Source organism: Thalassophryne amazonica, chromosome 4 (assembly GCF_902500255.1).
Source record: "Thalassophryne amazonica chromosome 4, fThaAma1.1, whole genome shotgun sequence".
NCBI classification, from domain to species: Eukaryota; Metazoa; Chordata; class Actinopteri; order Batrachoidiformes; family Batrachoididae; genus Thalassophryne; species Thalassophryne amazonica.
This window is the reverse complement of record NC_047106.1, coordinates 46,142,148-46,162,816: the sequence shown is the minus strand read 5'-3', so window position 1 is coordinate 46,162,816 and position 20,669 is coordinate 46,142,148. Positions and strand designations below refer to the sequence as shown.

Here is a 20,669-nt window from a genome sequence, read left to right as displayed (position 1 = left end):
CAGGTGGACACGACAAACCGACTCTCTGCGAAGGATAGAAAAGGTGAGGTAAGTCAGCAGCTACAACTAATATCCTTCAAAAGGCACACACTATCAGCAACACATTCAGATCTGTATTTAAGCTTTATGTAAATGAGCAGCTTCTCACAACAGGTGGAGGATCATCAGTCCGCATGCCACGGCAGTGAGAAGCGAGCTGCACAATTCTCATCAAAGTTCAAATATACTGCGTAACAAAATACCAAGTTTCTATTAACAATTATTCAGACAATTAATCACCTCTGATGTGTGCTGACAGCATGTGTCCCTCACCCTTCCTCCTTCACAGGCACGATGTGTCAAACCCAGGCGCGGTCCTCAGCGTCTCACAAACGAACATCACAAGGTCGAGTTCCCGGCAATTCTGCTTGAATCACACATGACTTAAATGCAGAACGCCATCTCATTATCTGCTTCAGCTGAAAGTCTTTAAGGTTGCACGTGAGCACCATCCACAGGTGCTGCACATCATGTTGATGAGGGTGAAGGACTCTTCTGCCAGCACCTTCTCCACAGACAATAAATCAGTTTGCATACCACCTGGAGAGCAAAGAAAAGAAAAGAACACCAAAACGTCCAGCCACACCCCCCCAACACACAACAGTACCCCCCCTTTAACGGGAAGCCTCCCGTGCGACCGAACAGACCAGGTCCGAGAACAGCACCTCCCTCCGGGGTCCACGTCAGGAAGCAGACAGCGTAATGCTCCCAAGGTCCACCACAGACAGCAGGACAGGGCACCGCAGCTGGAAGGCCAGCTGGCATCAACAAAAACCCCAAAACAGTCCCAAATACAACCTAACATACAAGAAAAACATAAAACCCACCCAAAACCTCCCCAGGGGACCGTCCCATCCAACCCCGGGAAGAAAAGAAAAACTCCCAAATGCAAAAACCCAACACAGCCCCACAAACACAATACAAACATAAATGCATAAAAGAAAAATAACAAACAACCCCCCCAGAACGACTTGCAGAGCCCAACACCCCCCAGAAGGCCTTTACCGCTGGTTCCAGGAGGAATAGCCAAAACCGGAATCCCACGAAGGTCCCCAGGTACACATGGAGCAAACGGCGCCCCCCAGAAGACCGTACCATCAAACCCCAGGAGGCACCCTCCCCACAACCCAGGAACCCCAGGCCCGGCCACACTTGGCTAGGCGGCCCCACAAGCCAATTCCCCCCAGAGGACCGTCCCATCAACCCTGGAGGTGGAATCTGGAAGCAAACAAAAAACATCAAAGACCAACCCCCGGAGGACTACCTTAAACAACCCCGGGGGCAAATAAAACAACCGATAAGCCCTGTTACCTTCCCCGGCACCCCGAAAGACCCCAGGTCCTTCCCAGAGCCCCACGGCGGCTCAATCTTGGCGAACGGCTCAAAACAGCAAGCCGGGGAAGGGAACAGGAAAAACTAACCCGGCCCCAACCCCAAGGCGCAGCGGAAAACCGGAAATACGTCCGGTGTCTCAACCCGACCATACCCCAGCCTATCGGGAGGGGTAGAACTACCGAAATGGCGAACGGCAACAGATCGGCCCACCCCTCCGACTGAGGTATGTTCCCACTGCACCACACCCCGGCAACACCAATGACGAACGGTACAAAGGCCCACCGAGGCCGGAGTGAAACCGGGCCCTAACTAAACCAGAAAAAACGCCCCTAACAACCCCCCCCCCCTAGGTGCAGAGGTCTTCTGAGAACGCTCAGCGTGACCAACCTGCACCACCCCACCGCCCACAAGATGAACGGTCTTGGGGCGAGTGAGGTTGGGGTTAGGGAAGTAGGGAAATAATAAAAACAACAAAACAAAACGACCCCAGAACCCAACAAAAAATACCTAAAGACACAAAAAAAAACAACGATCAAGTGAGTCCAGACGGGCTCCTAACCGCCTGTCGTTCACTCCACCAGACACGCCTCTGACTCCCCAAACAAGTTATAACCCCTTTCAAAGAAAAAAAAAAAACATTAGCCCATACAATTGTTTTTTTTTTTTTGTGTGTGTGTATTATTTCGCCTGTCCCAGAACACCTGGAGATACGTCACCACTATTTTTCTTGACGCTTCTATGACGGGGCAGTATAGCGGCTTCAGCTCGTCCGAGCTGCATGGGCTCATCTGCAGGAGGAGCCAGAGGTCCCGTTGGAGGAGTCTCAGTGGGGCGAAGAAGAGGCAGCCCAGATCTGTGTCGGGGAAAGCCCCGAGACAAAAAAAACGTTCTGATGGCCGCCCTCTCTCGCGTCCACGCTCCTTCATCCGATCATCTATACGAATCACCAACGATATTAGCTCATCTAAATCGTTTGGCTCGTCACAGACTGCCAGCTCGTCTTTTAATGACTCATTTAACCCATCTACAAACACTCCTCGTAAAGCTGCGGCATTCCAACCTGCCTGAGCAGAAAAAATCCGGAAATCCACGGAATACTCCGTCGCACTCCGCCTCCCCTGCCTGAGATTCAGCAACCGTTGGGCAACGGTATTCGTTTTCACCGGATGGTCAAAAACCAGTCGGAACTCCCGGGAGAAATCCTTAAAGGATCCTAACAATGGCGAGTTATTACTCCACAACGCTGTGACCCAAGCTAAGGCGTCACCTCGGAGCAAATTTGTCACATATGAAACACGGCTACCATCAGAAGAGAAGGAAGCCGGTCGCTGAGCAAAAACCAGAGAACATTGCATCAAAACGAAGCACAGGCTTCAACGTTTCCCGCATAAGGCTCCGGATGACAAATAATCGGATCGGACGCCGAATCTCTGGGTGACGGAGTTATCTGCACCGGTATCGATGGTGCCGCAGCTGGAGCAGTAGGAAGCGGAACGGCTTGCGCTGCAAGCTCCGTAACACGGGCGTCTGTTTGTTTAATTTGGTTTGCGAGATGCTGTAATTGCTCCCATATTTTCTCCAAGTGTTCTTGAACTCTTTCGGCGAATGGAACCGCCTCTGCCGCTGGGTCCATTATGGAATGGCCGGGAACTACTGTTATGTGTCGACGCGGGTTGAGGAGCGGACCTGCGTCTGACGGAACCCAGCGCTAAAACAACCAGAAAGCGGTTCCAATAACAAAACAATTTATTTTTCCACCTTTTGGTGCATAACAAAGTGTACAAACAAAGGCTGCGTCAGTCTGGCGGAGTGAAGGATGGCACGCTCTCCAGCGCCCAAAAGGATCGAAGCCTGGCGCTTCTGGACCCACGTTCACCGCCAAACACCCCCCAGGTGGACACGACAAACCGGCTCTCTGCGAAGGATAGAAAAGGTGAGGTAAGTCAGCAGCTACAACTAATATCCTTCAAAAGGCACACACTATCAGCAACACATTCAGATCTGTATTTAAGCTTTATGTAAATGAGCAGCTTCTCACAACAGGTGGAGGATCATCAGTCCGCATGCCACGTCAGTGAGAAGCGAGCTGCACAATTCTCATCAAAGTTCAAATATACTGCGTAACAAAATACCACGTTACTATTAACAATTATTCAGACAATTAATCACCTCTGTGTGCTGACAGCATGTGTCCCTCACCCTTCCTCCTTCACAGGCACGATGTGTCAAACCCAGGCGCGGTCCTCAGCGTCTCACAAACGAACATCACAAGGTCGAGTTCCCGGCAATTCTGCTTGAATCACACATGACTTAAATGCAGAACGCCATCTCATTATCTGCTTCAGCTGAAAGTCTTTAAGGTTGCACGTGAGCACCATCCACAGGTGCTGCACATCATGTTGATGAGGGTGAAGGACTCTTCTGCCAGCACCTTCTCCACAGACAATAAATCAGTTTGCATACCACCTGGAGAGCAAAGAAAAGAAAAGAACACCAAAACGTCCAGCCACACCCCCCAACACACAACAGTAACTAGGTTTAAGGATATGATTCCTTCTTTATGTTCTCTAATGCCATATACCAACACAGTGCAGAGTAGCTACCTAAACTCTGTAAGTGAGATAGAGTATCTCGTCAATAGTTTTACATCCTCATTGAAGACAACTTTGGATGCTGTAGCTCCTCTGAAAAAGAGAGCTTTAAATCAGAAGTGCCTGACTCCGTGGTATAACTCACAAACTCGCAGCTTAAAGCAGATAACCCGTACGTTGGAGAGGAAATGGCATCTCACTAATTTGAAGATCTTCACTTAGCCTGGAAAAAGAGTCTGTTGCTCTATAAAAAAGCCCTCCGTAAAGCTAGGACATCTTACTACTCATCACTAATTGAAGAAAATAAGAACAACCCCAGGTTTCTTTTCAGCACTGTAGCCAGGCTGACAAAGAGTCAGAGCTCTATTGAGCCGAGTATTCCTTTAACTTTAACTAGTAATAACTTCATGACTTTCTTTGCTAATAAAATTTTAACTATTAGAGAAAAAATTACTCATAACCATCCCAAAGACGTATCATTATCTTTGGCTGCTTTCAGTGATGCCGGTATTTGGTTAGACTCTTTCTCTCAGATTGTTCTGTCTGAGTTATTTTCATTAGTTACTTCATCCAAACCATCAACATGTCTATTAGACCCCATTCCTACCAGGCTGCTCAAGGAAGCCCTACCATTATTTAATGCTTCGATCTTAAATATGATCAATCTATCTTTATTAGTTGGCAATGTACCACAGGCTTTTAAGGTGGCAGTAATTAAACCATTACTTAAAAAGCCATCACTTGACCCAGCTATCTTAGCTAATTATAGGCCAATCTCCAACCTTCCTTTTCTCTCAAAAATTCTTGAAAGGGTAGTTGTAAAACAGCTAACTGATCATCTGCAGAGGAATGGTCTATTTGAAGAGTTTCAGTCAGGTTTTAGAATTCATCATAGTACAGAAACAGCATTAGTGAAGGTTACAAATGATCTTCTTATGGCCTCAGACAGTGGACTCATCTCTGTGCTTGTTCTGTTAGACCTCAGTGCTGCTTTTGATACTGTTGACCATAAAATTTTATTACAGAGATTAGAGCATGCCATAGGTATTAAAGGCACTGTGCTGCGGTGGTTTGAATCATATTTATCTAATAGATTACAATTTGTTCATGTAAATGGGGAATCTTCTTCACAGACTAAGGTTAATTATGGAGTTCCACAAGGTTCTGTGCTAGGACCAATTTTATTCACTTTATACATGCTTCCCTTAGGCAGTATTATTAGATGGCATTGCTTAAATTTTCATTGTTACGCAGATGATACCCAGCTTTATCTATCCATGAAGCCAGAGGACACACACCAACTAGCTAAACTGCAGGATTGTCTTACAGACATAAAGACATGGATGACCTCTAATTTCCTGCTTTTAAACTCAGATAAAACTGAAGTTATTGTACTTGGCCCCACAAATCTTAGAAACATGGTGTCTAACCAGATCCTTACTCTGGATGGCATTACCCTGACCTCTAGTAATACTGTGAGAAATCTTGGAGTCATTTTTGATCAGGATATGTCATTCAAAGCGCATATTAAACAAATATGTAGGACTGCTTTTTTGCATTTACGCAATATCTCTAAAATTAGAAAGGTCTTGTTTCAGAGTGATGCTGAAAAACTAATTCATGCATTTATTTCCTCTAGGCTGGACTCTTGTAATTCATTATTATCAGGTTGTCCTAAAAGTTCCCTGAAAAGCCTTCAGTTAATTCAAAATGCTGCAGCTAGAGTACTAACGGGGACTAGAAGGAGAGAGCATATCTCACCCATATTGGCCTCTCTTCATTGGCTTCCTGTTAATTCTAGAATAGAATTTAAAATTCTTCTTCTTACTTATAAGGTTTTGAATAATCAGGTCCCATCTTATCTTAGGGACCTCATAGTACCATATCACCCCAATAGAGTGCTTCGCTCTCAGACTGCAGGCTTACTTGTAGTTCCTAGGGTTTGTAAGAGTAGAATGGGAGGCAGAGCCTTCAGCTTTCAGGCTCCTCTCCTGTGGAACCAGCTCCGAATTCAGATCAGGGAGACAGACACCCTCTCTACTTTTAAGATTAGGCTTAAAACTTTCCTTTTTGCTAAAGCTTATAGTTAGGGCTGGATCAGGTGACCCTGAACCATCCCTTAGTTATGCTGCTATAGACGTAGACTGCTGGGGGGTTCCCATGATGCACTGAGTGTTTCTTTCTCTTTTTGCTCTGTATGCACCACTCTGCATTTAATCATTAGTGATTGATCTCTGCTCCCCTCCACAGCATGTCTTTTTCCTGGTTCTCTCCCTCAGCCCCAACCAGTCCCAGCAGAAGACTGCCCTTCCCTGAGCCTGGTTCTGCTGGAGGTTTCTTCCTGTTAAAAGGGAGTTTTTCCTTCCCACTGTCGCCAAGTGCTTGCTCACAGGGGGTCGTTTTGACCGTTGGGGTTTTTACGTAATTATTGTATGGCCTTGCCTCACAATATAAAGCGCCTTGGGGCAACTGTTTGTTGTGATTTGGCGCTATATAAATAAAATTGATTGATTGATTGATTGATCATTGTGTCATTGTTACGCAGAATGTTTCCACTTATGAACACAATAAAGGCTTTAGAAAGACTACATTGAAATTCAGTACAAGTATGCCTCCCCTTTAATATAACTCTTCTAATTCATCACTTTTACAGTCACTTCTCTTTATTTTGAATATCTCTTGGCATTCATTTGGAATTGACTGTCTAGTGGTTAAAGTGGTGGGCTAAAGACCTAAGGATGCTTGGTTCAGTTCCCAATCAGAACAGGAGAGTCATTTGGGCAAGAATCTTAATCCCTAAATTTCTCTGAGTGTGTATTTTACCACCTTGCATGACAGTGTGCCAATATCAGTATGTGTGAGTATAAGGTATCATTGTAAAGCCGTTTAGATAAAAGCGCTATATAATTACACTCCATTTATGTCAAACGGTATTGGTCATGTTGGTTTTTACACAAGTCCTTCATGATGGCAGAACAGAGTAACATCTGGACTGTTGTTGTGATTTGGCGCTATATAAAAAAAAAAAATGGATTGAAATTGATTGAAATTGATAATATAAGGACACATCATACATCCACTGAAATGCAATCATTTTGTCTCTTTCTTACACATCATTCCATGCCAGAACAAACATGCCAGCGTGTTTTAATTTTTCCAACGCTGCTAATGAGAATGTCAGCATTAAAGGAGGCGTCGCTGTCGACTCTCCCTCCCCTTATAAGGAAGTCACACTGCTTTTCTCCCCTTACATGCTGTTCTCCATTTTTATGTGGTGGATTATAATTCATCTTTATTGTGGTCTGTTAGAATGTCACACATCATCAGTTTATTACTTGAATGCAGTGTGCCGAACAGAAATAGAATTTAAAGTAAACATGCTGACAGATTTCTTGTTTTAATCTCAACAAAATTGTTGGATAAGCATAAGGGAAAAATGTGAGTGTTACATTCTGTATGCAGTCCAATCCAATAAGATCGTCTACTTTCAGGCGGATACCGCAGCAGTGACAAGCCCCACCCCCGTGGAGAAATCCTCATTGGTGGACCCAGTATAACCATGGGATACTATAAGATGGACCCGCAAAAACAAGAAGACTTCTTTGTAGATGAAAAGGGCCAACGATGGTTCAGCACAGGAGACATCGGAGAATTTCATGAAGATGGATGCCTCAAGATAATTGGTGAGCAGAGGAGGATGATGGGTGTATGAATACATGAGTGGGTGTGTAGATGGATAAGCAGAGGTGGAGATGAAAAGCTGACTCCTCAAAGTGCACTAAATCACCACAGCCAATGGTGTCATGCACATTTATGAGAGGAAATAAAAACAACCAGAAATTGATACAACACCCCCCCCCCCCCCCCAACAAAATTTTGAGGGAGGGATATGTAGGATTCACCCTGTCCATCCCTCCATTTGTCTGTCTGTCCATGAAACCTGAAAGCTTAACATCTCTTAAACACAGTGGTAGCACATCATATTGTAACAGATGGCCGTGGACCCCAACATACAGAACCACAACAAAAGGCAAGCGATAACAGGTTTATTATCCCCAAAAAGTGCCAATCAAATCTAGCTAGTTAACTTTTAGCAGCAGACAAACAGGTTTGGTCAAAAACAGGCAACAGATTAAGATCACAGTTGATCAGTCCCAATGGCAAGAGTCTTTCTGAGGGAATTTGCAGAGGGTTATCCAAAAAACAGGCACAGGTCAGTAACAAGAAGTTTTTGTACCAAGCAATCTGTCCAAAACAGTTGGCAACAATCAGGAAATATCTGTAACAACAAGTCAAACCACTAGAAGTAATCACTGAAACACGAACGCGAGAGATCAGGACAAAGCTAATATAATCTGATGATGGAATGCTCTAAACTCTGTTAAATGCGCAAGTGAACAATCAAACCCAGAACTGCGGAAACACTTGAAAATAGAAGGGCAGGAAACCAAGGCTGCAGTGAGCAAGTCGTCATAAAAATGGAACCATGAAAGATTGGGGGGAAAAAAAAGAGCATTTGGCCTGATGGGTCTCGATCTCTGCTGCGACATTCATATAGTCAGATCAGTATGAATCCGTCCTGCCTTATATACTTTGGCAGCTGCATTGTGTTATGTCAGTATGGATCAAAACCTCTAAGGAATGTTTCCGGTACCTTCTTGAATCTTTGCCACAAAGAACAAAGCCAGTTCTGGAGCAAAAAAGGAGTCCAACCTGGCAGGAGCAAGGTGTACGTAATGAAGTGGCCAGTGAGTGTATACTGTCACTGGTTTCATAAATTTTTAACTGGTTCAGCTCAACATAAATATAAGGATTGTGTCCTACTTTTGTTTTTTGTTTGTTTTCCACTCACTTCCATCCATCATACTGGAACCAACCTTTAACACATAAAATTTGCATCACTTCGTCAAATAATACTCCATTTCTGTTTACTTCAATCAGCTGGAACCACCAACGCATCGCTTTTATCTACATAACAAAAATAGTCAGATAATTACAGTTCATTGGAAAATCTTTGCTCCAGCATCCTCCCTTCTTTCTTATGATATGCGCATACGTCCACACTCATACAGATGTGCACGGGGAAGTTCACACGGTGTTGGAAACTGCTGTGTGTCCTCTGTGTCCAGATCGGAAGAAAGACTTGGTGAAGCTGCAGGCAGGCGAGTATGTCTCCCTGGGAAAGGTGGAAGCCATGCTGAAGAACTGCCCTCTGATTGACAACATCTGTGTCTATGCCAGCAGGTGTGTGTGTATGTGTGTGTGAGAGAGAGAAAGAGAGAGACCCAGTTTGGTGGAATGATTGCAAGTGAACCAAGTGATTTGAGAAGGAAAAAATATTCAAATTCAAGGTCACAGGCCAAGGTCAACACTCTTGACCAGTACTTATACAGTATATAGAGGATATTTAGAATGAGTGTTTGAAGAAATTGGTGAAACATGCATTTATGATTAATATTAAATGTATAGTGCCATTGTTTTTTTAAGATTTAAGTCATAAAAAGAGTTTTCTTTGGCATCACTCTAATTTAATTCCTTACATAATGGATTCTTCTTCTTTTCCTTCCTTCTTCTTTTTCTTTCGGCTACTCCCATAGAGGTCACCACAGCAGATCAATCATTTCTATCTCACCCTGTCCTCTGTATCTCCCTCTGTCACACCAACCACCTGCAAGTCCTCCCTCAGCACATCCATAAACCTGCTCTTTGACCTCCTGCTTCTCCTCCTGCCAGGTGGCTCCATCCTCAGTATCCTTCTCCTTATATACCCTGGGTCTGCATATGTCCAAACTATCTCAGTCTTGCATGTCTGACTTTGTCTCCAAACTGCCCCACCTGAGCTGTCTCCGTGATATGTTCATTCCTAATCCTGTCCATCCTCGGCACTCCCAAGGAGAATCGCAACATTTCCAACTCTTCCTCCTGTCTTATTGTTAGCCGTCTTGTAGACTTTCCCCTTCACTCTTGCAGGACGCAGCTACACAGCTGTGTGGCGTCCTGCAAGGCCTCTAAAAATGAACAAGCAGTTGGCTTTTATTCCTCTCCAAAAAAGGTTTTTATTTAAACTCAACACTAGATCAAAGCTTAATCTTTGGCTTATTGGCTCCAGAACTAAGCCCATTTATGCAAACTTTGTGAAACATTTGTGATGTATATGACAAAAAAATTGAAATAAAAGGACAAATAAGGTGTATCCTTTTTAAAAAAAAAAAAAAAAAAGAAAAAGGGGGTGCATCCCCACCTGAGAATAAACAACAAAAAGTATAAAAGGTACAAAAATGCAAAAGTAAGTAAATAACTCAAATATCACTATAATTCAACTTAAACAGTACAGTTCAGTTTCCAACTGAATCCAGATGAGGTAAGTAGAGTATAATGTTCATCTTTGTTCAAGAAGGTGAGTGCTTGTCTTAGCAATGCATATACATCCCTTTAAATGAGCAAATGATGGTTACAATGCAAAAAGGTCAGCATATTGACGTGGTCAAAGGTGAGGCTAGCCCTACGCTTTGAGGCAGTGTTCCCAGCAGCAGTTGAGAACAAGCGCTCTGAGGGTGTTGAGGTGACTGGAATACTGAGAAAAGACTTTGCCAGCTTAGCCAGGGTTGGGTATCTTACTGCATTTCCTCTACTCCATGACAGTGAATCCTCTTTTTTGGAGAGAGGATGTTCACCAAAATATCGTAAGACTTCCCTCTGGATCTCTTGATTTTGATTCTCATCATTATCCTCTTCTTCATTGCTACTGGAGTCTGATGAAGATCCAAGAACATTGTGAGCTGATCCTCGGGCTTGAGTAGCGCTGGAGTCTTCTTCTATGTTGGTGGTGGATTCATTTCCCTGCACATTGGACTCTTGTCTTTTGACAGTTAGTGCCATTGTTTGAATTGTGCTTTGGACCTTCAATGATTCCTCAGAAGACAAGAACTTAAGTTTTCTGAAGCGGGGGTCCATGGCAGCAGCAAGTAGGGCAGTGTTAGGGTCCTCATGTTTAAATACAAACAGGTCTTCCCACCTGTCAGTGATCTGTTGAGCTGCAAGACCCTGAAATGTCTTTACTGGTGCAGTTTCAAAAGCTGAATTCATGGTGAATGTCTTCAGTGTTTGTACCAGCTGAGGAAGCGCAGACAGGGTCGCATATTGCTCCCCGCTAAGGAACACTGTAGCCCCCTCGAAAGGTTCAAGAACCTGAGCCAGCTCTTCAGTCAGTATCCACTGTTCAGGCTTCAGATCCAAATAGTGATGTTTTCCCCCGGGGGTTGACTGCAGGGTCGGAGAGCGCAGCAGTCACTGGCCACCTCTGCTCAAGGAGCCTGGACAGCATATGAAGTGTACTGTTCCACCGGGTACTGACATCCTGGACCAACATGTGCTGTGCACTCCCATTTGCTGCTGCTTTTTTTTTAAGTTTTGTGCAGGCCAGTTCACTCTTTTTAAAGTGTTCCACCAGGCATCTTGCAGAGGCAACACAACTTGCAGTGTTTTTGTTATTGTTTAGTGTATTCTGCACAACTAAATTCAGTGTGTGTCCTGCACATCTGACAGAGGCCCATCCATGTCTCTCTTTGAGAATTCTGGTAGCTGCCACTACAATTGCCCCATTGTCATGGACAACTGCCTTCACCTTCTCAAAAGGAATGTGAAATTTGGTAGCAGCCTCCTCCAGCCAATCTGCAATGTTTGTGGCTGTATGCCTCTCCTCTAGAGGCATTGTAGTAAGGGAGAGGGACTTCATTTCCCAATCATCTCCCAAGAAATGACATGTGACCCCCAGATAAGCCTCTGTAGCCACACTCGTCCAAATGTTAGTTGTTAGTGCAACAGACGCTATGTCCTTAAGAACACTTTGTAATTTTTCAGTTATTTCTGAGTATTTTTGCTCCATCATATTTGTGAAGTATGTTCTTGAGTGAATGGTGTATTTGGAATTGAATGTTTTGATCATATTCTTAAATCCTGTGTCTTCTGCCATGGACACTGGGCGCATGTCTGTGATGAGCATATTTAAAATGCTGTTGGTCAAAACCACGGCCTCCTCGACAGTACATGAGGGACCTGTGTGGACAAAGCTGTCCATGGGTCGCTGTGATGTGCTGTGGGGGGGACATTAATTTGCAGGCTAACAAATGCTAAAGTGGTCCAAAAGTAAATATATGTTAATGAATTTGTCCATCGTGTCATCTATTATTTATTGTGTGTGAGTGAGTGAGTGAGAAAGAGAGGAAGGGAGAGATGAACTGATTTCATGATTTTGGTGCATTTGCTCTCGTTAGCCTACTTATTAGCCTATGTCTCATCACTATCGACACATAACACACAAGCTACACATAATTACTGAAATTCTAACAAGCGGTAGTGTTCATATCAGTTAAAGTTAACAATCGTAAAATACGTTACCTTTTAGAGGCTCCGAGTCCGCTTGGAGAAGTGCAGTAGTTCACGTGAGGATGCTTTCGGTTGAGGTGTTGCAGCATTGACGAAGTACTGTAATGGTAGGCCAGGTCTGCTTTACAGTGTATACATTGCACTATATTGTCCGCCTTACGAAGTGTAAAATGATCCCAAACTTTAGGCATTTTCTGCCTTTTACGCACACCGGTATCTTCGTTTTCGCCATTGCCAGAGAACTAGATTGCGCTGCATGAAGTCTTGTCCGTCAATTATTACAGTCCGGGGGAAACAATAATATGGGAGCTCGCGACATGAATTAAACAAAGCTTTGAGGCAAACAATTTGCCTCGAGCATTTTTTGTAATTGAGTTACTCGAATAACTCGAATAATCGTTTCAGTCCTAGTACATAAGCAGGTACTCAAAACACACAAAAAGGCAATCAGAGCAAGGCAAAAATTCACTAACAAGGCTGGAAAGAGGCACTAGGCACATCAATCTGGCGAAGGACAAAGGCAAACTGTGAGACTTATAAAGCACCCATGTGATTAACTGCAAATCAGGAACAGGTGTGTGGAGAAGCTCCCAGAACCGGGGTGTGGCCAGACAGAGAGAAACACCCACCACCAAGAGCCCAGAGACAAAGGCAAGAAACAACAGGACAGAGAAAACCCAAGCAGAAAGATAGAACAGAGACAGAGCCAGAGACAGAACACAAACACAACCCACAAACCCAGGAACCTGACAGTACCCCCCCCTCCCCCCCCAAGGGGTGACCCCCGACGGCCCAGGAGCAGAAGGATGAGAAGCATGGAACTCACGAACCAGACCGGGATCCAGAATAAACCGGGAGGGAATCCAAGACCGCTCCTCTGGGCCATAACCCTCTCAGTCCACCAAGTACTGGAAGCCACGCCCATGCCGCCGGGAAGCCAGGAGGCGCTGCACAGAGAAGACAGACCCCCCATCCATGAACCGGGCGGTCGGCGGGGGACCGACAGGATGGCGGTGACCGGCAGGAGGGCACAAAGGACTGATACAGAATGGTTTCAGATGACTGACATGGAATGTAGGATGGACTCTCATGGACCTTGGAAGACGGAGACGAACAGAGACAGGGTTAATGATCTTAGATACAGGGAATGGACCAACATACCTGGGAGCCATCTTTTGTGGCACTCCATGAAGCGGCAGATGACGAGTGGAAAGCTAAACTTGTTGTCCCGGCACGTAAGATGGTGCCACCGACGGTTTGCGATCTGCTGCTTCTTTATAGCACTTGAATGTTCGTAGTAGGGCCTTCCGGGCCCGCTCCCAGGTCCGTCGGCACCACATGATGAGCCCCAGAGCTGAAGGTACAGGAGAGTGCAGATCTGTGGTGGAGAACAAAGAGGGTTGGTGACCAAAGACAACATGGACGGGCGAAAAACCAGAAGAAGAGGTAGGCAGGCAGTTTTGGGCTAGTTCTACCCAAGGTAACTGGGTGGACCAGGAGGCAGGAAATTGAGAGGATAGGATGCGTAAACCTTTTTCTAATTCTTGATTCAGACGTTCTGGCCCTCTGTTAGCTTGAGGATGATAACCAGAAGTGAGACTCAATGTGACCCCGAGTAAGCGGCAGAATTCCCTCCAGAATTGCAAAATAAACTGCGGACCCCAGTCAGAGACAATGCCCTGCGGTAAACCATGCAATTTGAAAGCATGTAATAATAGTGCTTCAGCCGTTTCTTTTGCAGACGGAAGTTTGGGTAAAGGCACAAAATGGACCATCTTAGATCATCAGTCAACCACAGTCATAATCACCGTTTGGCCCCTAGAGTGTGGCAATCCTGTTACAAAATCCACGGAGATGTGGGTCCAAGGTCGAACAGGAACTGGTAAAGGCAATAATGCTCCCACAGGTCGGCGTATAGATGTCTTATGCATGGCACAGATAGTAGAATCATTTGCATATTCCTTTACATCTGCTACCATTTTGGGCCACCAAAACCTCTGACTGAGCATGGATAAGGTTCTTTGAGCACTTGGATGACATGAAAAACGGCTGTCATGAGCCCACCTGATGACCTTCCCCCTAAGCGAGTCCGGAAAATATAATTTGTCACAAGGACACTCTGGAGGAATGGGAGTATTGCTTACCACCGACCTGATTTTGGATTTGATATCCCAAGTGAGAGCGGACACAAAACAGGACTCCGGCAGAATCGGTTCAGGACGGTGAGTGGAGATGGAGGACTCTCGTAGATGTGACAGCGCGTCGGGTTTGCCATTCTTAGACCCTGGACGATAAGATAAGACAAAGTTATTTATGTATGCATGTATGTATGTATGTATTTATGTATGTTCATTGTTAGTTGGTTTTATATTTTCTGTTGTGTTTTTATTCAGGCTCTTTTTGTCTCTTCCTCTAAAATTGTATATAATCATTCGATTAGTTATTATTACTAATATTGTTGTGCTTGCTGTTATTATTAATATATAAACAAAAATAAATTTAAAAAATATTACATTTTGTAATACATTTGACTCTTTTACGACAACAAACGCAGTTGCAGCTGTCACAGCTGCAACTGCGTAATGCTAACTAACATTGAAAATGCCATAGACATGCTAACATGTTAGCATCGGTCCTGTTTTTAAGTTAGAAAATACATCTATCAACTGTTTCAGAAGACCATAACAGGTCGGTTTAACATAAAAAGGTAAATAATACTCACAGCCATATGCTCTTTAGGGTTTTAGCGGGGGAAAGCGAAAGAAAAAAAGTAATCAACGAAGCAGTGATCGAAGCACTGCTTCGATCTGCGAATCACTGCTTCGATTGGTTCAAGGTTCAAAGCAAAGCCGCGCTGCAGAAAAGTTGATTACAGACCCTCTGCAGGGTCTGTAATCAATGTAGAGAAATTATAATTTTCCTGACAAACACCCCCAAAACCAACGGCCACTCTGAAGGACCGATAAGAGAAAGTAAAGTAAAAGTAAAAAGGTTATTGATGTTGGTGGATCGAATCATTTCTTAACGATACCTGAAAGGAACCGGTTCTCGATACCCATCCCTAACTTTGACGTTATTCAGGCCCCGGTAATCTATACAGGGACGAAGTGACTTGTCTTTTTTCTCCACAAAGAAAAACCCTGCCCCGGCAAGAGAAGACGAAGGACGAATCAAGCCGAATCAAGCTAGACTCAAACTGCTCTCTACTCACTACAGATCACAGTGTCATCTGTAAACATAATAGTCCACGGAGACTCCTGTCTGATCTTGTTCCTCAACCTGTCCATCACTTTGCCAACAAGAAAGGACTCAGAGCTGATCCTTGGTGTAATCCCATCTCCACCTTGAATGAATCTGTCTTTTCTACTATGCATCTCACCGCTGTCACACTTCTTGTACAACCCCAGTTTCAATGAAGTTGAGACATTGTGTAAAATGTAAATAAAAACATAATACAATGATTTGCCAATCCTCTTCAACCTATATTCAATTGAATACACCACAAAGACAAGATATTTAATGTTCAAACTGATAAACTTTGTTTTTGTGCAAATATTTGCACAAAAACAAGCCTGTGTTGCTCTAAAACTTGGATGTACCTTTCAGCATTGATGGTGCCATCACAAATATGTAAGGGCCCCGTCCCACTGGGGAGAGGATTAATTGTGCATGAATTGAGTATACAAATTGCGGGCGTTCATTGTCGTCCGCAACAAAAATGGCCAAAAATAACAAATGTCCCAGTATGACTTACGGATATATTAATAATATATAGCGAATATATGATGAACAATCACGGTTATATAATGCATGTAGTGAGGAAACTGATCCGACACATTGAGATTATCACTGCAGTATTACGAATGCATCGCCCACGTGTTGCGCGTGCATGGCATCTGCATTGCGGTCATAAAATAAGCTCACTCGGGCCTTTCGGCATCACTATTCACACCAACAATACAGGCTCTGGAGCAAGTGCTGGACTTGAACAAGTTGATCACAGAGTGTTGTCATGAGTGTTAACTGTTCATGAGTTTGGGGAGCGGGAGGGGGGAAGCCGCTCAGGGTGTGAGACTGTGTTTTTTTTTTTTTGTTTTTTTTAGAGTGTCACAGAAAACAGACTTCAGCATGAGTTGTGGCTAAACAGCAACTCTTCCTTTTGTTGGTGTTAAATAAAAGTCCTGGATTGCAGCAGCTATTACGTCTTTGTGGATTTACACAGCTGGACTGGCACTGACTGGCGGGTATGTCACTTTCTGCCACATATAATACTTTTTTTTACGTGATGTGTTTGTTATGCATTCACAGATTGTCTGCAAAGCAGATGTAGTAAAAACGCTTTATTTGTGGCCAATCTGTATGCATTCGCTACAACTTATTTTAGTTTGTGATGTGGACATGACGGGCACGCACTATATCTGTTTTATACACTGTCCCAGTCCACTGCCAAGCCGCAAATCCCCGTCAGTTGCGGATATCAGCGGGTAACGGCACATATACAGCGCATAGAGTGAGTATGTATTGTGTATGAATTGAGTATGTATGGAGTATGTAAGGTGGATGTTATCTGCATCCAGATTTTTGAGCTACTCAAAAATCCTGGCTGCGGACATGCGTGCCTCTGCGGATGATCACGGGTGTGTTCGGATGACGGCCGACTCATACAGGCATGTTACACGGATATTGCGGATGTTTGGCGAATATGGGCCAATTTTGTGCGCAATCCATACACAAATCCTCCTAAACGTCAGTGGGACAGGGCCCTTAGTCCATGATTTCCAAAAACAATTTGAAATGTGGAGTCATCAGACCACAGCACACTTTCCCACTTTGCGTCTGTCCATTTCAAATGAGCTTGGGCGCAGAGAAGGCGGCGGTGTTTCTGGATGTTGTTGATGTATGGCTTTCGCTTTGCATGATAGAGTTTTAACTTGCACTTGTAGATGTAGCGATGAACTGTGTTAACTGACAATGGTTTTCTGAAGTGTTCCTGAGCCCAGGCGGTAAGATCCTTTACACAATGATGTCGGTTTTTAATGCAGTGCCACCTGAGGGATCGAAGGTCAAGGGCATTCAGTGTTGGTTTTCGGCCTTGCCGCTTACATGTAGAAAATTCTCCAGATTCTCCGAATTTTCTGATTATATTATGGACTGTAGCTGATGGAATCCCTAAATTCCTTGCAATTGAACGTTGAGAAACATTGTTCTTAAACTGTTGGACTATTTTCTCATGCAGTTGTTCACAAAGTGGTGATCCTCGCCCCATCTTTGCTTGTGAACGGCTGAGCCTTTTGGGATGCTCCTTTTATACCCAATCATGAGTATCTTCAGTTCCCAAACACTGTTAGAAGGAAAGGTGATGTAACACAGTGGTAAACATACCACTGTCCCAACTTTTGTGAAATGTGTTGCAGGCATCCATTTCAAAATGAGCAAATATTTGCACAAAACAATAAAGTTTACCAGTTTGAACATTAAATATCTTGTCTTTGTGGTGTATTCAATTTAATATGAGTTGAAGAGGATTTGCAAATCATTGCATTCTGTTTTTATTTACATTTTACACAACGTCCCAACTTCATTGGAATTGGGGTTGTACATGTCCTGCACTATCCTCACACACTTCTCTGTTACTACAGTCATCCTCATACAATACCACAACTCTTCTCTTGGCACCCTGTAATAAGCTTTCTCTAAATCCACAACCACACAACGTCACCCCTTCTGGCCTTCTCTGTACTTCTCCGTCAGTTCTCTCAGGGCTAACATGGCATCTGTAGTGCTCTTTCTTGGTATGAAACCATATCCTTCTGCAGCAGCAGCTGTGGCTGATTTTGCCTCTAAAGTATTGCCAATATGATCAAAATTCATGCTGTCTGGAAACAATTTAGAATTTCAACCCCTGAGGGGGAGAAATTCATATCAGATGCTATGAGCAACTTATGAATGTTAACCTAAGATGAGCCACAGGTAATCTTAAAACCTCACACATGCGCACACGTGCTTCCTCCTGTAGTTAGTCTGCATGATAGCGATGAAGACCATATTCACTACAGAATTTCCCTCCAGATAAGTATGTTCTCTTCATTAAAATGAGCTATAATTTTGCAACATGTTACAAAAATGAACCTACATTTTAATGGTTGCATTTTGTTAGAAACTAACTTTTCCTCAGTTTTGGAAAATTTGAAAGGCCCTATAGTGTTAAAAACAAAAATATGAACTTTTGTACACATCAGCTTTCATTTGGTCCCTTAACCTTTAACACTGAGTGATGTTGAAATGTCAAACTCAAGGTCGTAACTGTTTAATTTAAGCAATTTGGAGCAAATATGGATTACAAATGGTGGAAAGGTTTTGTGTTAGTCAGAGATAAAGTGGTCAAATTAGAACCGTATATTATAGAATCACTGAATCACAAATAATTAATTTGCATGACTCTGTCAAACATTGAAGGTGTTGGTTTTGTACTTTGAGTGCCCATTCTAGTATTAAATTGCAATCTTGTCACAATGGAAATGTAATTTGTCTGTATAAATCAGTGTTTTAACGCATTAACTGAATAATGGCAGGTTTCCTCATTCCTATTTCTTCCTGTCCTATGCTACAGTGATGAGACTTATGTGATTGGCTTTGTCGTGCCCGATCAAAAGCAGCTGGTAGCGCTGGCTAATCAGCATCACTTCTGGGGCTCATGGGAGGAACTGTGCAACAACATGGCCTTGGAGGAGCTGGTCATCCAGGTCATCACTGAGGCTGCTCTAGTAGGTACGAAAAGATCAAAGATGATGATGTTTCCTGTGATTGTGATCGACTTTGACCTTTTGGGAATTTGTTGTGTTGAGCAAAACCTTTGTTGGTAGTTGGTTTGAAGCAGTTTGAGGCACTCAACAGCACTATATATCATCTCCATTTGTTTGTGTGTTTGTCTTCTTCCCTTGCAGCTCATCTTGAGCGATTTGAGATCCCTCGCAAGATCCGTCTGATCCCAGAACCATGGACCCCTGAGACAGGATTAGTAACTAACTCATTCAAGCTCAAACGCAAGGAGCTGAAAACACATTACCAGAAAGAGATTGAGAGGATGTATGGGGGCAAATAGCCCCTCAGCAGCAGCACAGCATCATTCTTTATTAAAGCACAGATAAATATTTGACAGAGGCTGTGCCACCGTTCACACCTCTTCTACCTTCTGCCCAGTCAAAAAGAACTGTGATCTAAATCATAACGTAAAGGATGTTAATGGTAATTTGTTTTTAAAAAACAGACTCCAGGCAATAAAAGCTGATTTGCAATTTTTCTTTGATTACGCACAACCTTTTCCAAGGTGCAAAGTCTTACTGAAGTTGCCATTTGGGTATATTAATATCAAAGAACATCCTTTTCTACTGCTGCCTTCATCTTTAACTGTATGACCATTTCACATGGACTTTTATTTATTAGTTTTGTTTTAAGTTATGAGACAGAATGCAGATTGGCCGATTCTTTGTGGTGACCTGTATGTGACGGGTTTGGGGCTTCACTGTTTATGCATGAGAGTCGCTTCATCCTCGACTAGTCTTTGACTTAAAGGGGTCATATTGTTCAAATTTTTGGCAAGCTAATACAAACCACTAAGTGTCTTTAAAAGTGCAGTAACTCGGATTTTACACAGAGCAACAAACAGTACTTTTCTATGTCAGGATTTAATTGTTCAGGGGCATCCTCTGCAGAGAATGAAAGAACACTCCCTCTGTGCTCTGAGCTCTTCTTCCCGCTTACATTCTCACTCTGGCATTGTGAACATATTTAGTACATGAGATGTCCACGTGTGCATGTGAGTCTTGCCCTGTGAAACTGTTGCCTGTGCCCTGCTTTCAACAGAGACAACTCACGAATCACCACATACCTGTTGATTTTTTTCTCAAGATGTCTGATGGTAAAAACTTTCTGTAAAAACCTCCAAAACTTTTTCCACGTTTTATTTTACAGCCTTATTTCAAAATGGAGTAAATTATTCTTTTTTCATCACAATTCTACTTACAACACCCCATAATGACAACATGAATTTTTTTTATTATTATTATTGTAAATTTATTAAAAATAAAAAAAATCACATGTGCACAGTGGTGGGCACAGCTAACCGAAAAGTTAGCTTCAATAACCATCAATCCGCTAACTGAAATGTTAACTTTTTTCATGCTAAACTGATAACCCGCTAAAAAAAAATTCTCACATCTGATTACACTCTCGGCTACTGATAAGCCAGTTTTGAGTTTGAGCGCTGCAGGGGCTTCTGGGTAAATTCAAAGGACAAGTCACATAACCCACAAATTCCCA

General features: G+C 43.4%; 1 protein-coding gene across 3 annotated transcripts in view; it reads left to right on the top strand.

Annotated features, from left to right (window-relative positions):
* acsl3a (acyl-CoA synthetase long chain family member 3a) overlaps positions 1–20,413 on the top strand; it is a 110,365-nt gene extending 89,952 nt beyond the window's left edge. For 2 of the 3 annotated variants that reach the window (XM_034167824.1, XM_034167823.1), the window contains 4 exons: positions 7,457–7,648; positions 9,095–9,209; positions 18,961–19,118; positions 19,295–20,413. In XM_034167824.1, the coding sequence (XP_034023715.1) occupies positions 7,457–7,648; positions 9,095–9,209; positions 18,961–19,118; positions 19,295–19,452 (623 nt within the window). In that variant the 3' untranslated portion in view covers positions 19,453–20,413. The remainder of the gene's footprint in view (positions 1–7,456; positions 7,649–9,094; positions 9,210–18,960; positions 19,119–19,294) is intronic. The other variant, XM_034167822.1, reaches the window with a different exon arrangement.
* The last annotated feature ends 256 nt before the right edge of the window (positions 20,414–20,669 follow it).